The 17097-nt window shown below is 46.4% G+C and overlaps 1 protein-coding gene across 6 annotated transcripts in view; it reads left to right on the plus strand.

Moving 5' to 3' along the window:
• TESK2 (testis-specific kinase 2) overlaps positions 1 to 17097 on the plus strand; it is a 111262-nt gene that overhangs the window by 26068 nt on the left and 68097 nt on the right. For 2 of the 6 annotated variants that reach the window (XM_017824698.1, XM_017824703.1), the window contains exons 1-2: positions 7977 to 8089; positions 15443 to 15743. In XM_017824698.1, coding sequence (XP_017680187.1) covers positions 15525 to 15743 — 219 coding nt within the window. In that variant the 5' untranslated portion in view covers positions 7977 to 8089; positions 15443 to 15524. Of the gene's footprint in view, positions 1 to 7880; positions 7933 to 7976; positions 8090 to 8131; positions 8267 to 15442; positions 15744 to 17097 lie in introns of those variants that run through there. The other 4 variants (XM_017824701.1, XM_017824702.1, XM_017824700.1 and 1 more) reach the window with 4 other exon arrangements.

The following is a 17097-nucleotide window of genomic DNA, read 5'->3' on the forward strand; positions in this document are numbered from 1 at the left end:
GCACTGTGAGTGCTGAGCCAGCAGCCATCCTTCAGGAACTATGAGTTCTCTCTTCTGGCCAGCATTTCTGAAGAAAAAAACCCATTATGAAGCTGGCAGAGGCCAGGCACCATTCTGCTTTCTGGAAGGACCAAAACCCCCTTGCAAATCCCTTGTGGTTTTTCTTCTCTGACCTCAGCCTTATGGGTGCAGCTGGAGCAAGCCCTCCTGTCCTGCCCTATTAGCTCTCACAGAAACAATGGGAAGGTTTGGGACTGCTCTGATCTGGGAAGGCTCCCTTTAACCATAAAGTACAAAGAACATGGGACCTCAGAGGCATCCAAGGACCCCACGTCATGGCACGGTCTGTGTTGACTTTCTCTCAGGTTGCTTTGGCAAAGGTGGGGCTGTGGGTCCCCTTCTCCAGCAGATACCTGTGTCTGCAGCACCACGGGGAGAGAAGGAAAGTGGAAAAGGATATTTCTGTTCCCTAAGAGGTCTTGCCTTCCTTCTTCAGCGTGAGGCCTCTTCATAGCTCCTGCCCTCATTTCTGAGGCAGGTGGAAGAGTGTTGATACAGAACTGATCATGTCTTTTACCAGCTTTATAAGAAAAAGTAAAATTAAATTTCAGGCCCTCATTGGAAATGTGTTTCCAGCTGCTTGCTACTTACTGCCAACCAAACTAGCCGCACCATTTTCTGGCACCCTGTAATTGGGCTTGTACAAATGTCCCAGTTCTGAGGGGAATTATTTTAAGTGTATTTACAACTACTTGTTAAGTTATAAGAGTCTTCTGCTCCCCGTAGAGGCTGCAGGGCTGCCCAACAGAGCAAAGCCTCCATTGCTCCAGACAGGCTTGGGCTCTTGGTGCCACGGTGTGCACCACCCGACCCAGGAGCCTGTCACATCGCACCAGCGAGGGACCAGGGTACGTCCCCAGGCACCCATCCCTGGGGAGGGCACGAGCTCGGGGGATCGTGGGCACTGCTGGCGGTGAGCGCAGTTCAGAAGCACATCCAACACCTGCACGTTTCTGCTCTCCCCAGGCCTCTCCCTGGAGACGTTGAAACAATATCCATCTCAGCTGGCTCATAGATGGTGGCTCCCAGTCGCCAAGGTTACCAGTCCCTCTGCTTTAATTAGGCATAGAGACACTGCAAAGGGTGTCCTCAACAGCTGGGGGACAAGGAGAAGGGGGGTGGGGAGCTGGCATTCCCCGGAGGGGGTTGGTGAGCAGCAGGATAAATCTGGGCAGATGAGCCCCCCTGCAGGTCACTGCTATTACTTAACTGATCTCCGCACTCATTAGGACAACGATTAACACACTAATAAGGTACCTTTGGCTCCCCATAGCAAGGAAGGACCAACTGGGAGCAAGAAGAGTGAATAGATTGGAGTGACAGTGTGTTTAGGATGATACTGCTGATATCTCGCCCTGGAGAAGGGAGCAAAAGTAAGGGGCACTTCAACATCCCACAGGTACACAGACACTTTCTCAAGAAACAAGCAAAAATTCTCCCCTTGGAGTGCAGGCAGCAGTCCCCCACGCCCAAGTAGGTAACAGGGGCTCTTGACTTGCTCAGGGGGTAGTGACCCTGGGCTGTTCTCGCGTAGGACTGAAAGCACCCTTGCAAACCCATCCAGAGTCTAGACCAGACAGGTCTTGGTAGCAGCAAGAGTCGAGGACTTAGAATAACTTCTAAAAGAAAGTTTTATGCTCAAACCCCACAACGTTTACTTCTGCCAGTGTCATGCCTCTCTCTTGGCAGTGGCTTTATTTAGCTCCTGTCCTTTTGTTTCTGGCTGGCAGCCAAATCACGGAGCAGACCAGAGATGATAATGTTGATTATGTTAATTTAATAGGAAGAAGCAGATCATAGAAAATAAGTGAGCAGGAAACAGTGTCAGTGAAGGAGCTGAGGAGAAGTAAGGGCATAGGTAGGAGGGAGGGAGATGTTGACTCTGGGAAAGACACGTAAGCTTGGGCTGTGTCCCCCAGCCCAGGGTGTGACATGGGATGTGTCCCCCTGAGTGAGCAGAGCAGGGGTGCAGCTTTGGCCCCACTGCCACCATAATCTGCAGCCCTGCTCAGTGTGAAGAGTGATCACCTGTGTCACCAGCCCAGAGGTGAACGGTCGCAGCAGTGGGAGCCCTGGGCAGAGGGATGGCAGCTATGGGAATGTTCGTGGTTCACCTGGGCTCTGGGCTCATTTAATTTCTTGTGCTTCCTCTCTGTCATCTGCCCTTTTCCAGGTCACCAGGAGCACTGCTGGTGCACATCTCACCCTGGCCTTGTAGAGAGCCCAGCAGACCCCCACTTGCCCCCCTGCCACTTGGAAACCTGCTTTTTCATAAGGAGTGAGCATGATTAGGGTTGCTCTTGGGGTAGACAGGCCCACGTATCACCCCCAGATGGCTGCTCTTGTCCTCCAAAAGCACTTCCCTGCAGGATGAGGAGAGGGGCTGCTCTCAAAGGGACACGACTTGGCACTTGAAGGGATTTTCAGTTCTCAAGGGAGCTGCAAGCCAACTGACTGGAGCAGAACAGGTAATCATTGAGTGAGTCATTTCTCCCTCCCAAAGCTGAAACATTAAACCAGTTTTTTTACGATGGGCAAATTAAATCCCACAAGTTAGAGCCAAGAAAAGAGAATTTATCAAAGAGCAGAATATGCCACTGAGGGACTTGCAGGCAGACAGAGGGAGCATTTGCTCAGCAGCCTGGGCTATTACATCTCCTCCATCTCTCCTCCAGTGTGAAGAGCGCTGCCGTTCATCTATTTTTAATAACAATGACGCAGGCAGTGCACTTGACTTCAAGGCTGGGAGTTCATCTTCTTTCTCCTTCGCATCAGTCCTGACTCATCTTCCTTTCCAAGAGCTGTCCACAGCTTTCTAACCCAGTGAAGGAAGAAAGAAAGAACAAAACTGGAAAAAAAAAAAAAAAGTGGATCAGACAGCAAAGCATCAGAGTCGGAGAACCATTCTGGGAGAGGGATAAAAGACACTGGGACTTCACTGGCTTAGGGAGCCAGGAAAAATTAAGGGTCTGGGAGACCTGAATGTATCTGGGGGCAGGCTGGTTGGAGAGTGTGATCTCTCAGACAGCCAAGCAGGGATCCAGTAACATCTGGATGGCTTGTAGGTCTTGAAGCTCTTGCGGAAAGGGCTGGAGGAAGCAGGGGCAGAGCTGAGGGCGCCCAAGCCTGGGGTGGCTGGGAAGGACAAGCTGAAGAGCTCTGTGGTGGCAGAGGTCTCCGATTTCAGTGCACATAAGGGCTCTGCACTGTTGTAACTGCAGAGATAAGGACAAGCAAGTGTGAGGAGTGTAACCAGAGGAGCACAGGCTGCTGTGCAGCCTGAGGAGACAAAAAGCTGTGCTTTCATCCCAGAGAGGAGTTAGCTTAGCTGGGGAGTGAGGACAGGCAATGCAGGAACCCTTTTGGACCTTGGCATGGGGCAGGAGAGGTGGGACTGATGACCCAAGGGCTGGAACATGGTCTGAGGGGCTCTCCCCAGGGATGAAGCTACCCATGCACAGTGACACAGGGTCAGTGTTGGCTTATGCTCCCGGTGCTTGCACAGCCTCATGGCTGGGAGCATCTCAGAGCAGGCTGGAGCAAGCCAGCCAGCTCTGTGCCACTCCATGGCCATGGGAGCACCAGGAGCTTGGTCAGAGCCATGCCACAGCACTGTTTCAGGATGGACAGGGTCTGAATTGAAGGCAAGGCAGCAGATGGTCATGATGAGCAGGCAGGGGAGCACAAGGCTGCGGCACCGGTCCCAGCACAGCAGCTGCCAATTTGGGCATATCCATCTGCCCCAGAACAAGCCCTCTCTGGTTGCCAAGGCAGGGTGTCTGGTGCTGTGCCAGCCTCCTGCCTGGGCTCTGCCCAGTCTCCTGGAAGAGGAATGTGGAAGATGCTCTGACATTCCCATGGTTGCCAGGTCCCCTGTGGAGGTGTGTGGCACTGTGTTTGGACTGACATGGCAACATGGCTGTGAGCACAAGGACGTGCTGGGGGTGAGACAGAATTGTTAAGCCGGTTCTTCATCAGCAGGCAGGTACATCTTTGTCCAGAGGACAGTGTGCAGGCAGCCCCCGTGGAGCCCTCCTCACTGCCAGGAGCATGGGCATGACATGACAAGGAGCAGGGGGTCCAAGCACAGCCCCCGCTGTGTCTTCCCCTGCTCAGAGTGGTGGGAAATGCCCTCTCACCCGTGAGCAAACCTCTCCCTGTTCTGCACAGGCCACCTGCAAGGCTGGCTGAGGGAGGCACAGGTGGGAGGTTGTACCTTCCTCCACAGGGGAACCCATTATGATGCTTTTCAAAATCTAGGGTATTTGGTGCTTGACTGAAAGCCTAAAGGGATCATTTTTCATGGCTGTTCTGTTAAATGTCCATCTCGGACAGAGGCTAGAGAAGGGACTATGTAGGCATTAGACCAGGGTAGATTCCTTGTATTCCCCCTGGGACCCTCCCCTCTGTCTCCCATGACTTCAGATCTCCACTGGGGTAAATCAAAGCAGAATTTGACCAATCCTATACAGAGATGTTTTTCCTTGACAAGTTTCATTACATAAAGAATTTAATGAGTTAAATGACTAAAATGCCCAATCTCATCACAGCACTGTGAGATCAAACCACTGTCTTGGTCCCTTGGGAGGGGAGAGAGACGGTCCCTGTTGCGTGGCACTTATTTAATTTTGGAGCCCACAGAACCTCTGTGTTGGGGAAATCACCTGCTCTGATCAGTGGAAGCAAATTTGCCTGGATACATTACAGCAGCTTTCTCCTTGGGAAGGAGAAATCTCCCAAACTTCTCTCCTCCGGGGCATTTCCAAAACCCAGAGGAAGGGAATTCCCCCTCCTGCCAGCTCTCACCCAACTTGTCTCATGTCTATTTTTATTGCCGACTGTGGGTGAACCCTCCCGTGCTCTTTTGCCAAACCGGTTACATTTAAAAAGCCAAAGTGATCTGTCTGGGGGAGAGAGTCAGTCTGAGAGCAGAGAGGAGCAAACCACAAGCCACAGAGCTCCTTTCTGGGGTGGCTGACTTTGCATGGGGCAGCCTGGAGGCATCTGGGGCAGAGGGGAAAACCCGCCACGAGCGCAGCTTCCCGCAGCATTTATGGGCTGCGCGACCCTTCTGGGATGCAGGGAGAGATCGTTCACCAAGTGACATCTGCGAGAGGTTGGCTTTGATGAGTCCCTTTGATGAGTCTTCTAATGGGGATGTTCATTTTCCTCTCTCTGGGAAACAGAGGAAGGCTCCAAAAGCCACTCTTCGCAGATTTCGAGTCTGCAGATTTACCCCGGTGCTTCTCCCAGCTGCCAGGGGGGACGGGCACTTTCAGGGGCGAAGTTCTGCTGTGACTGTGTGTACACACCCCGGCAAAACTGTGTTTTTCTGCTTTCAAAACGTGGGATTTGCCGTTGAGATAAAGCCATAGGAGGGGTCACAAGATGATCTTATTTTCCTCTCAAAACAGGGCTCATTGATGACACACGTTATAGGGCCTCGTGCAGTGTTACATGAAACACAGCGTGGGTGTTCCCAATTGAGAGTCAACTTTACTGAATCACTCTGGAATATTTTATTGATGTTACTTTGCACCAGCCCACGGGATAAGTGCTTATTCCTGGGTATTAGCAGTAAGGCATTTGCAGGCCAAAAGCAGGGATAACACATATCTTTTTTTGGGAAAGCAGAAAAGAGGTAAAATTTATTATGGGGAACAAGGGAAACAATTCATTTGCCTTAGTGCTGGGATCAGCTCCTAAAGAGAGAAGTAATAAAAAGCTACCACCAGATGTCATCTTGAAGCCAACTAATGGCTCCCAAACCAGCAGGGACGGGGATACCCAAGGAATAGGGAGATTAGTGGAGGAGGCACTGGGTTTTTTAGCAGGGCACAAGGCCACAGGGATCACTGCACCCTGACAGAGTGAAGGACCACGGAGTTGTTCCAGAGCTGGCTTTGTAAAATATTTTCTACTTGCTTAGATAAATCCCAGCAAAACGTAAAGCATTGAAATTTAACTTTAAAAACGTAAGTGGTAAAAAAAGAATCTTGCTGAAAAGCCACATTCTGGAGCTCAGTTCTGCTGGAGTGTCAGAGAGCAGAAGATGCTCACGGATCTGGGTAGTTCCATCTGCTTTGTCACTCATTAAAATATGATGGATACAATAATAATTTTTTAATGGCTTAATTACCAAAGCTTTGCTGAACCCTGTGGTGGAGCTGTCATTAGAATAGATGTTTGCATGTGGTTGATATTTAACATTTGGGAGTGTGGGAAAATTTCCTGTGAAGGAAATCCAGAAGGAAATTAAGAAAACAAGACTTCCCCCCCCTGCACAAAGTACTTTTAATCTGTTACCTGTGCAGAAATGATATATTTTTTGTAGTTAAATATACAGAGAGAGTTTTGCAGGTTTGGTTGAAATTCCAAGGCTACATTCCAAGGCTACATTCCAAGACACTGAAGAGTAGAGATTTTAATCCATCTGTAAGAATAAATCTCTATTCAGTATTAGAGTTGGTGCTAATGTTTCCAACATCCAACTCCCTCAAGCACGTTTTGGATCATGCTGAAAAGATTAGATGTAAAATTAATGGCAAACAATAATGAGAAAATTTATTACTAATATGGCATGGGAAGGCTAGAAGATCTGTTCTGGTCCAAGACCCTTTTTAGTTACAACTCTGCTTGTTTGAACTGTTTGGGATTTGGTTATTCCATCCAAGACTGTACAGCAAATGGACTTTGTTGAAGAGTTTCAGTAAAAATAGCTTAGCCTTTGCCAAAGATGAGGTCAGGGGAAAAAAATCAGTCTCTCACCAATGTAAAACAAAACCAAAACTCCTTCACAGCGGTTTAAGGAGATGTTCGAGTCCTGCCGTGCTTTGGAAAGGACGCTCGGAATTTGGCACTGCGTCCCAGAAAGAAAAAAGGTATCTTTTTCTATACCTGTTACAGGCTGCCTAAACGTGGATAAGTGGTAATGTGAGAAATAACAGTTCGTACGTGAACTATCCCATACCTATTTCAGCTTGGCAGCCGAACCCTCAGAGTATCTGAGATGCACTAAGCAGGGACCGGAGGGACCGGGCGGGATGTGCTGTGATGACCGACACCAGAACCAGAAACAAGGGCTGAACCCAGTGAGAAACTGCAGTGGGGGTTAATTAGCGGTAATAACAGCGGGGGTGCCGCCTGGGAGCCCCGCTGTGGTCACGGGGGGCGGGGGTTGCCCGGCCGGGTGTGAGGGGCGGGAGGGGGACGGGCGGCGGGTCTGAGGGCTCTGAAAGGTCCGAACGCCGGGCCCGCTGACAGCCTCAGCCCCTGCTATAAGCACACGGCGATTGGCTCTCCCGCCCGTCCGTCACCGCCCTCTGCGCTCTCCTACTGGCTGATTGCCTTATTTTTAACCCGCCCTCGGAGCCTGGCCAATGAGAGCGAGGCGCCCCTAGCAACGCCCCTCTCTTTCCTGCCACTGGCTCCCGCTCGTCTCTCGGGAGTTATTGTGCCTCCTGTGGTTGGTCAGACCGCTGGTCCTTCAAGCGGCAACGACCAATCGAAAAGGCGCACTCACGTGGACTACCTGCGAAACACTCCGCCCGCCTCCCCTTTTCCCATTGGTCGAGCGGCGCTGTCCATCACACTTTACCCGGCGTCGATTGGCTGCGGGGGAGGGGCGGCTCGCGGCCGCGTCCCGCCCCCTCACGGTGGGCGGGGCCGCCCCGAAGGGGCGGAGCGGGGGCGGAGCGGGCGATCGCGGCCCCGGGTCCCGCAGCCGGGCTGCCGCCTCACATGGGGCCCCCGCGCCGGCCGCAGCGGCGGGGCCGACCCGCGCCGGGGCGCTGAGGGGCCGCGGCCACGGGGGGGATGCGGCCATGAGAGCCCGCGCCGCCCGCGGGCCGTGCCGGCGCCGCCGCCGCTCAGGTAACGGGCGGCGCGGGGGCGGCGCGGGGCAGGTCCAGGCGGCGCGGGGGCGGTGAGGGCGGAGCGGGGCCGCTGCGGGGAAGGGGCTCCGTGCCGGCCGAGGGGTCCCGCCGCCCCCCACGCCGCGCTGAGGCGAGCGGGGCGTTCGGCGGAGCAGGTGCGCGGAGGGGCCGCGTCCGCCCCGGGGCGGCGGGTGAGGGCAGAGGCGGCTGCGGGAGCAGCCGGGACCCGCTCCGGGGACAGGGGCTGCCCGCGCACCGGCCACGGGAGCGCTGCCTCGGGAATGGTCGCTTTGCCGGAGGTGTGAAGGCTGGGCTCGGGCTTTGCTGTTCAGGTGCTGCCCTGTAAGAATTAAACGCGTTAATGACAGGCTGGGGTGTTCGGTGTAAGTGCGCACATGAAGGGTGCTGTATAATGCAGCTGGTCACTCCTGGTGTTGCGTTCCTTCGGGGGTGGGAACTGTATTGGTTTCAAGTCCAGGGGACTTTCCAGTTGGGTATTCTGATAAGTGGCGCCGTGGTAGCTGAAAGCTGCAATTTCGAGAGTGCTGAATTGAGTTTGTAGAGTACTGAGTTGAATTTTATTCAGTTTTGCACCTTTCTGTTTGTCCCACTAAAAAGAGCTACAGCTGGTATTCTGGCTAGTTTATAAGCCTTTGTGCTTCAACTGATTTTTTTTTTTTAAATAGAGATCAGAGTTCCAGCATATTTTATTGTCTGTAAAATCAAGAGACTTACAGTTCCATGGACTTAATTAGGCAGTGGAATTTACAACCTAAGATAAGATTTTTTTATGAGAAACTCTGATATGCCCTGTGGACCAGGCATAAACCTTTCCATTTAGTCATCATTTTTGGAAATTATTGTTGCATGCCAATAAAAATGTCATTTTCTGATCCTTGCAGTGTACAGCTGCAGACATGGCTGAGTAATTCCATTGTCCATTTTGGTTTGTCTTCATGTAAAGCTTGCATGCAAAACGAGCAGCTTGAACTGCAGGCAGAGAGGTGTGTTCCCTGTGCCTGGTGGCAAGTATGTGCTCTCCTATGTTTTTTGCTTGGAATTTTTTTGTGCCCTTTCATTAGGATGACCAGCAGGCAGTGGGAGCTGAGCAGGAGATAGGGACAGAGCAATCCTTGCTTCAGTGCTTAGTATTTTTGTGACTGTGGAAGGACAGAGTTGCACCAAATGAGCTGTTTTGGTGATATAGGCCTCCTGTAACCTGTTTATACCCTCCAGTTCTAGATGTTTCCTTTTGCCATTGTAATTCTTTATGCAAATGCTTTCACAAATTCATGAAAGAAATGCAGGGTCAAAGGAGGGGACTGTTGCCTCTGTGTCTGCTGCAGAAAAGAATGAAGCTTGTGGTTCACTTGCATCATAGGTTCCCTTTCTGTATTCTTCCTGCAGCAGACAACCACGCATTTGCACAATGGCAAAGCTCTTTATTGTATCCTTGCAGCCTGGTATCGTGCAGCCTGGCACAAAAACAAGTGCTTTACTAGGCAAGATCAAAGAAGGTCAATGTTCATAATTTTTTTTTTTAAAGCCCTTTTCCTGCTTATTAGTTCCCCAACGTATTCGTCTGAAGTTGTGTGTTTATCAGTAAGTCCATCTAATAATTGGCAGCTGTATCACACTGGCTCCATCTGTTGTCTGTTGCCAAGCCCTCTTTCTGACTTAGATTGTAAGCCTCTTTTCATATGATCCTGTCACTTTTTGTTAAGTTGAACACATTCCTGGTGGTGGCTAAGCCACCTTTTGGAATGACTGTCCTGACGGTTGCACTGGAGAACTGGAACAGCTTTGGCGACCAGGAGTGGGGTTAGTTGAGATAACTTTGCTTTTGAAGGCTGACCTTGTACACTCCGGGTCTGTGACTCTCAAACCGTGTTTCCCATGGTACCCAGGGAGCTCCAGACTGATTTGTAAATACCTGCAGACTTCAATGCCTGCAATACCTTCGCAACAAGGGGCTTGGGAAGCCCTGTTCTCACTTCAAAAATGCGTAAATAAATTAGTGAAGAGCGTGTTACTGTTCTGTTTGTGCAGCCTGTACCTGAAGCAAACAAGGTCCTGGGTGTTTCACCCTGAGGTGGAACCAATAACTCAGACTGGTGTTTGCTTTTAGCTGGAAAATACAAATACTGACTGCCTCGTGCAATGGTGTATAAATGTGAGATTGTGTCTAAGAAAGGTCAGTCAGGTATGAAATTCAGCCTGCTTACTTTGTCTCCATCCCTCTTTCAGGCATTAACATTCCCTTTCCTTGCCTTTGCTGTGCTGGATTGTCTCCCTGGCTGCATTGGAACAACAGAAAGTTGCTTCCTGTCTCCTGTGAACCCCCCAGTGCTAATAGAGCTGAGCCCTCAGTCGCAAACCTGAGCTTCAGAGAGGCTGAGGGGGAAATTGCTGGATTATTGAGATGTTACAATACCTGTCGGTATTAGAAGGCTTTGACTCCTTTTGGTTTTGTTAAGAGCTCAGCAAATGTCAGCCTGCTGACACCTGGAAGGCATGAGCAGCTTCTCAGAGTCTTTACTGAGCTCTGTTTTGTTAAGCAAACATAATATATTAAAATTATCCATTTGAAGCAGCAGCTGTGTCTTGTAGATGATCTACTTGAGTGATTATTTAACTCTAAGGATGCTCTGTAACTAGGCTACAGCCTGTCTGCGCTGCGGATTGGAGTGACTAAAACCAGGCTGGGGGAGGAATGGATTGTTGTGAGGTCCTTCTGTAGGGGTTTAGTTTTGTATTATAATTGGACCCCAGAAAACGTTGGCACTTACACTGTGGGCATAAGGATCAAGTGGGTTTCTGTTTGTTTGTGAGTTTTTAATATTCTCCCACCAGTTATATTTGCCTTCTAAATATGCCTATGCCAGAATTTATGCCTATGCCTGATGAAAATATTTCTAAACCTACAGCCTTGGCCCGTAGTCCTGAGCTCTGCAGTAAGTTAATGGCTGGTCTCTCTTACTCGTTTCAAACTTGGCTACAGTCACAAAATAAATGACCTGTTTGTTTCAGCTCAGCCTCTTGTGGAGGTTTGTTTGCATTATAAAACCATGATGCAGTTCAGCAGACTTCCAGATTCTGGAGTGGTGTAGTAGGGCTAATGCAGGTCTCTTCTGAGGAATGCCAGTCCTAATTCATGGGAAGTTTATGCTCTGACAGTACTGGCTAGGGCTAGTAATTATCCTGAACAGGGGAGATGAAATTAAAGCAAAATGTTACTTAAGTGGAAATAGAAAGTACTGGGATTTTCCTGTTTGAGTGTGATGTTGTATCTAAGACTATAAAGTGAACCCAAAGACTTGTCCTGTAAAGTAGTCAAAGAAGACCGCAGGTTCAGGGTGAGCTGGGCCAAACATGGTGCAAGCTCTGGTACTTGTAGCTCCCTCAACTGTAAATATTTGATGTTGTCTTTCTCCCAAGGACAAGTAGCTAAGTTATGGACAAACCAAGGAACTTTCCCTCTGCTGGGGAAGCAGGTGATGGCAGTTGGGAACAAAATTGTTGAGTGCCTGGTTCTCTTTACCTGTTTGGTTTGATTTCTTGTGTTTCATTTTCAAACTTTTTTTTTTCCCCCTTGTTTTTATTTTTCTTTTCTCCAGGCTAATGAGCTCACAGTCAATTCAGTTTTTGGAAGATTTTGTTCTTCTCATCTTTTAAAGCCCTTCTGAAGTTTGCACAGGACTACGGTGAAGTCTTCCTGCCCCCATGTTGTTATTTTGTTCAGTGACACTTGCCAGTGTAATTCCTTTAATTCCTTCATGTTTTTGTAGTGCTGGCTGTTGAAGCTACATCAGACCACGAGTGTAAATAGTTAACTTTTGGCAAATGACTTTTGTCAAAGCTTTGGCATCTTGTTCTTCAGAAAACCTTTTCAAATTAATAACATGCGTCCAGCAGATTTATTGCTCTCCAGGCCGAGTGCCCAGCGACAGCCTTCTGTGTCTAAAAATGGTTGTTGTTGTTAAGGCCATCTTTTAGGAAATTGGGAGTTTGACATTTGAGTGCAAATATGCACATATTTATACAGATACTGGGGACAGAAAACTGCTTACTAATGACTTGAAGTATTTTTTGGAGCGATCTTGTTTTGTACCCTGAGGCGTTAAAGGGATGCTGCTTAAAGTTGAGGAGCCTTTAGCCATTTTTATGTCTGTGAAGTATAAAATGTTAAGTACTGGCTAATATATGCCACCTGTTAGTTTGACACTGATGCTTAGGGTATAAAGTGATGTGATGTTGTGGGATTTCCATCTTTGAATAATTGCAGGTTCAGGCATTGGTTTCGAAAGGCAGACCTCTAATTATCCAAATTAATGCTGATAGTAGCTGTATTTATAGTAATTTCTACATTAAAAAAAAAATCAATGTGTTCATGCAGCAAAGAAACTGATCTTATTATAATATTAATATGGATTTTTTTTTTCTTCAAAGTGTGTTTTGGTCAGACAAGAAATTAAAACGTGACAAGGCATAAAACATGCTGAAATTTTGCTTTTCAGTACTATAAGAAATGGCTGAATAGGGCAGATGCACATTTTGAGAGGTGTATTTCTGAATTATTTTTGTCTTGGTGGAGTGGGGTGCACTTTTCTTCCATAAGGACGTCAGAAAAATTGTTCTGAAGGCTGAGAATTTATTGGGAAATGTTTTTTAGAGTGCTTAGTGTCTTTTTATTTTTTTAACTGCCTATGGAGAACAGCTTAAGAGTTTTTATGCTGAACCTCAGTATGAAAAAATCCCACCCAACAACCTTTTAGTCGATTGCAGGACAGTCAGGATAGTCTTGGATTCTATTCAGTGCACTTTAATTAACCATACAAGGTAGTAAATTAAAGTACCTCAGACTGACTTGACAGTCAATTAAACCTTGGCTGATTTCATTGAGAATGTGATCATTAGTGTAATTGGCCAAAATGACAGGAGGCCCACTTGGAATGGTACCCACTTGAAATTTTCCTCTAATTCCGTGTATGCGATCCTGGGCAGGGTAATAGACAAATGGAGCTCTCTCCTAATAATTTCCAAGAATTTCATGTAGCTCTCTGGAAATAAGGCAAACTCTAGCAGGCAAAAATGAAGGAATGGATTACTTGGGAATCCAGATGGCAAAACCTTTTGGTATTTTTACTGCGTGAAGTACTTTGAATCTCTTCTTTCACTGTGGGATTTGTATAGAGTTTTGCAGAGTTCACCATGTGATTTCAACCAAAAGGATGGGTATGTGCCAGGGAGATTTTTTTTGGTTGTTAAATAGATTAAGAAACTATGTTGAGACTGTCTTGTGTTAATGGTATCTGGATACTTGAGAGAGTGAGGCTTTTCCTCCTGTTTAATATCACTTATCTAACTTGGTATCTTCTTTCTAGTAAAGGCAACATCATTCTTCCCTGTTTTCTTTTTGCATACATCTTGCTTTGCCTGAGAACTTAAACTTCCAGTCTTTAGTTGAGCATTTCTGGGGGCAAATACTCAATCCCTTACATGGAAAATATCTAGTGCATGTAGGTGCTACTCTGATGGAAATAAGTTCTAAAAAATTGTTTCTTCAATTACAGCAGGTTTTCTGGTCAGTCTCCAAAGGTACTTGCATCTTAAATTAATTGGTAATACCATGGTTTCCTCTGTCTGTCCCCCAGCCACAGACAGTTCTTTCTTTATCCCCTTGAAAAGTAACCAAATGATAGTTTGTCCCTTTCAAATCAAAAGGAATTATTTAAGCATGCCTTGGAAATTCCTAGACATCTTGTCTATAGCTGAGGAAGTTCTCTGGGTTATTTTTCTCAGCCGAGGAGACGTAACAGGTTTTATCATCCAATGGTGCTTCTGTACCTTTTCCAGACCGTCAGGGCTCCTGGGGCAAGAATACAGGGTCAGGAACTGGGTCCTGCCCTGCTGTGTGGCAGTACTCAAAAGTGCAGTAAGCTCAGGCATGTGGGAGTCTGCATTCAAAATTCTGTAGGAATACCATGAGTGGGATTGGATAGAGATTAAATTTTCATAATCAGGCCCTGGTAAGACCCTCTTATACCAACCGACATCCATTTAGAGAGGTGTTAAGATGTTTGAAATGAACACCCTTCTTTTTTTGGAGGGGGAGACCTCAGGTTAGTTCCAGGCAGTTCAACAGAGCTGATTTCTGAGAGCAGGGAAGGACTGTGTGTTTGCCTGCTGTGTTGGCACAGAGCATCTCTAAAAGGTAGACTGCATACAAAACATGGGTGTAGCAGCACTGCTGTATATTCAGAGAACAGCTGGTGTGCCTGTTTCTGAGATGCTTTTCAAATTTAGTGTATTGTTCAGGTTCTGTACATCTGTGTAAATACAAGTGTAATTGCCTGCTCTGTGGTTATTTTGTCTACCTTTATTTATTTATTTATGTATTTTATTGTTTCCTTATCCTCCCTCCAGTTTTTCATTCACCTTCAAAGGGGGGGGGGGGAAGAAAGAGAAAAATCTGTCCTCTCTGTGACTGTTCACTTTGTTCAGGCTTGTAGGGGCTCACCAAATTGCTGTGAATGAACAGTTAAGTTTGGAAAAGACAAATAACCTCCTAAGTCTAAGGTTTAAAGAAAAAAAAAAAATAAGTAGGCCACCTGTCAAGTTTGCCAGTCCAGGCTGAATTTGATGGGCTCCAGAGTCATCCCGATTACTTCATCATCCTCTTAAAAAGAAAAACAAAATTGTTGGTCACCCTCCATTTTTTTTTTCCCTTTTCTCCTAGTTGGCAAATGTAGCTTGTTTCCTGTGTTTTCAGTTGAACTGAAATTAATATAGCTTTAATAAGTATGTTTGTGGGGAGAATTCTGGCAGTTTCTTCTAAGAATACCTTAGTTTTGTAGCAGGATTGTAGGTATTTTTATAAATTTGGGGGCTAGGTCTTCAGTGGATATAAACTTGTATTTCTACCTGGTAAGGAATTGATCTTGGAGCACTTATAAGTGGAGGCTTTAAAAACAAAGGTTTTGGTGCTTCAGCTGATAATTTTTCTTATGTCAACTAAAAGCTGATCTATTTTTTTATAATTAGGGATCTTTTGTTCACTCCCGAAAGTGAAATTGTTTCTTGCAATAGCAGTAGATTGGTCACCAACTGCAACTGAAGTAGATTAAAATGTTACATTTTGTGGGTTTCCTCCTGCTTAGTTGCTTGCTTTAGCAACCAGAACTTAAGTAAAAAAAAGAAAGGGTTGGGGGGAAGGGAATGAAAGTTGTTTGTTACTGGTTAAATTTCGAGTTCCAAACCTGTTCATCTCAGAATAGGCAGAGCATAGCGTGTTTCCATGAACCTAAAGGAAAAGTTCATTGGATTGCTGTCTTTACTGTTGATGTTGTGTGGTGGTTTTGGTGGTTTGTTTTTTCCCTTTGGTTTTTGTGCCCCTACTCGGATATCTTCTTTCTTGTTCCCTTAAACTGGTGCAAGCTTTGCTGGAATCCTGTCAGACTTATTAGACATGTTCACAGTAACAGTAATCTCAATTTCTTGCATTTTAGGATCCAGCAAGAGTAGAGAAGACAGCACATTACCTAAGATGTGAGAAGTCCTCCCACAGTGAAATAAACCCTTGTTTTCAAAATGGACCGAAGTAAGCGGAATTCAATCGCGGGATTTCCACCACGCCTGGAGCGCGCCGAAGACTTCGACGGTGGCACTGGAGAAGGGACTGCATCCCAGATGGGAAGAGTTAGTACCTCTTCATACAGAGCCCTGATAAGTGCCTTTTCCAGACTAACTCGTCTTGATGACTTCACATGTGAGAAAATTGGCTCTGGTTTCTTCTCTGAGGTGTTCAAGGTGTGTGTTTATTTTTTTTTTTCCCCTCTCTTCATGTTTTGATGAGGAGAATGTAGGAGAGTGTCAGCTGAGGAGCTTTCCACCAAAGTCAACTGTTAGTCTTTGTGTTTGCTTTACTCAGGATGAAGGAGCGGTGAAGAACTTTCAGGTCCCAAACATTTCTTCTGTCGCTCTTCCAGCTGTTTTTTTGTCACTTATAATTTATTTGGGGAGTTACAGAGCTATTTGGGAGAAACAGAAAAAGCTAAAAACAATTGGTTTATTTTTTTTTACCTCTGTCGTGTATTTTTGCATTCATGTAGTGTATTAAACACTGGTAGCTATTGGTTCTGCTATATGTAAGTGTGAATGTCTTTAATTTAGATAGTTTATTGGTTTTGTGGGATGGTACTTTGGTAGTCTTGGCCTCACAACACTGGATGCATGTATTAGGGAGATTCATACATGGCTACTGAATTTGAAACCACTGAATTTATTGCACTGAAATTACAATACAATTAGCTGCTCTTCTGTTTCCTTTGCTGCTTGTTATGCCACACTTCTAACTCAATCAGGGTTTGAAGTAAATGATATGAATGAGAAAATCTGATGTTGTCAATGACTTGCTGCTATGAATGTGGGACACGGATAAGGTCTTTTTAAAGCAATTTGTCAAACTATACAGGCACCCCCTGTTTTATAGTGCTGGTGGTGTTTCTCCTGCTCTGACTGTTCTGGTGAGGTTTGTTGTAGAAGAACAGGACACTGAGTTGACTTCCAGGCTTTCAGGCATGGAAAAACATAATTTGCCTCCTTGTCCTAGTCCCTGACTTTACATGAAGTTACCCTCCATGTTATTTCCCTTCCAGGGAAATGCCAGAAAACTTTATCGTACAGTATATTATGTGCATTCCATGACACTTCATGTCGTTTTTTCTTTAAGCTAAACCAAAAAACCTTTTATGCAGTTTTATTGCTGTAAATAGATACCTGAATCAGAAAATGAAAATTATTTTAAAGTTGCTTTAATACCCAAAGGCATTCAGATCCCCATGCATGAATCTCCTCTTGTGTAAAGGCAAGTCACTCCACAGAAGTTTTTCTGTTTAGCTAGATATATGAAATTTTATTTTTCACTAACACAAGTTTTCAATTCTTTCAAATAGGTAGTCATGAAAAATTTTGTTTGGGGTGTGTAGGAGACTCGATACAGATCATTTCTTTATAAAACCAGCTTCTGTAACAATTGAAAACAAGGGCTTGCTTGGTAGTTGTTTGTTTGGGGCTTTTTGTTTGTTTGGGGCTTTTTGTTTGTTTGGGGCTTTTTGTTTGTTTGGGGCTTTTTGTTTGTTTGGGGCTTTTCTTATTTCTCTCT

Source organism: Lepidothrix coronata, unplaced genomic scaffold (assembly GCF_001604755.1).
Source record: "Lepidothrix coronata isolate B3197 unplaced genomic scaffold, Lepidothrix_coronata-1.0 Scaffold112, whole genome shotgun sequence".
In the NCBI taxonomy this organism is placed as follows: Eukaryota; Metazoa; Chordata; class Aves; order Passeriformes; family Pipridae; genus Lepidothrix; species Lepidothrix coronata.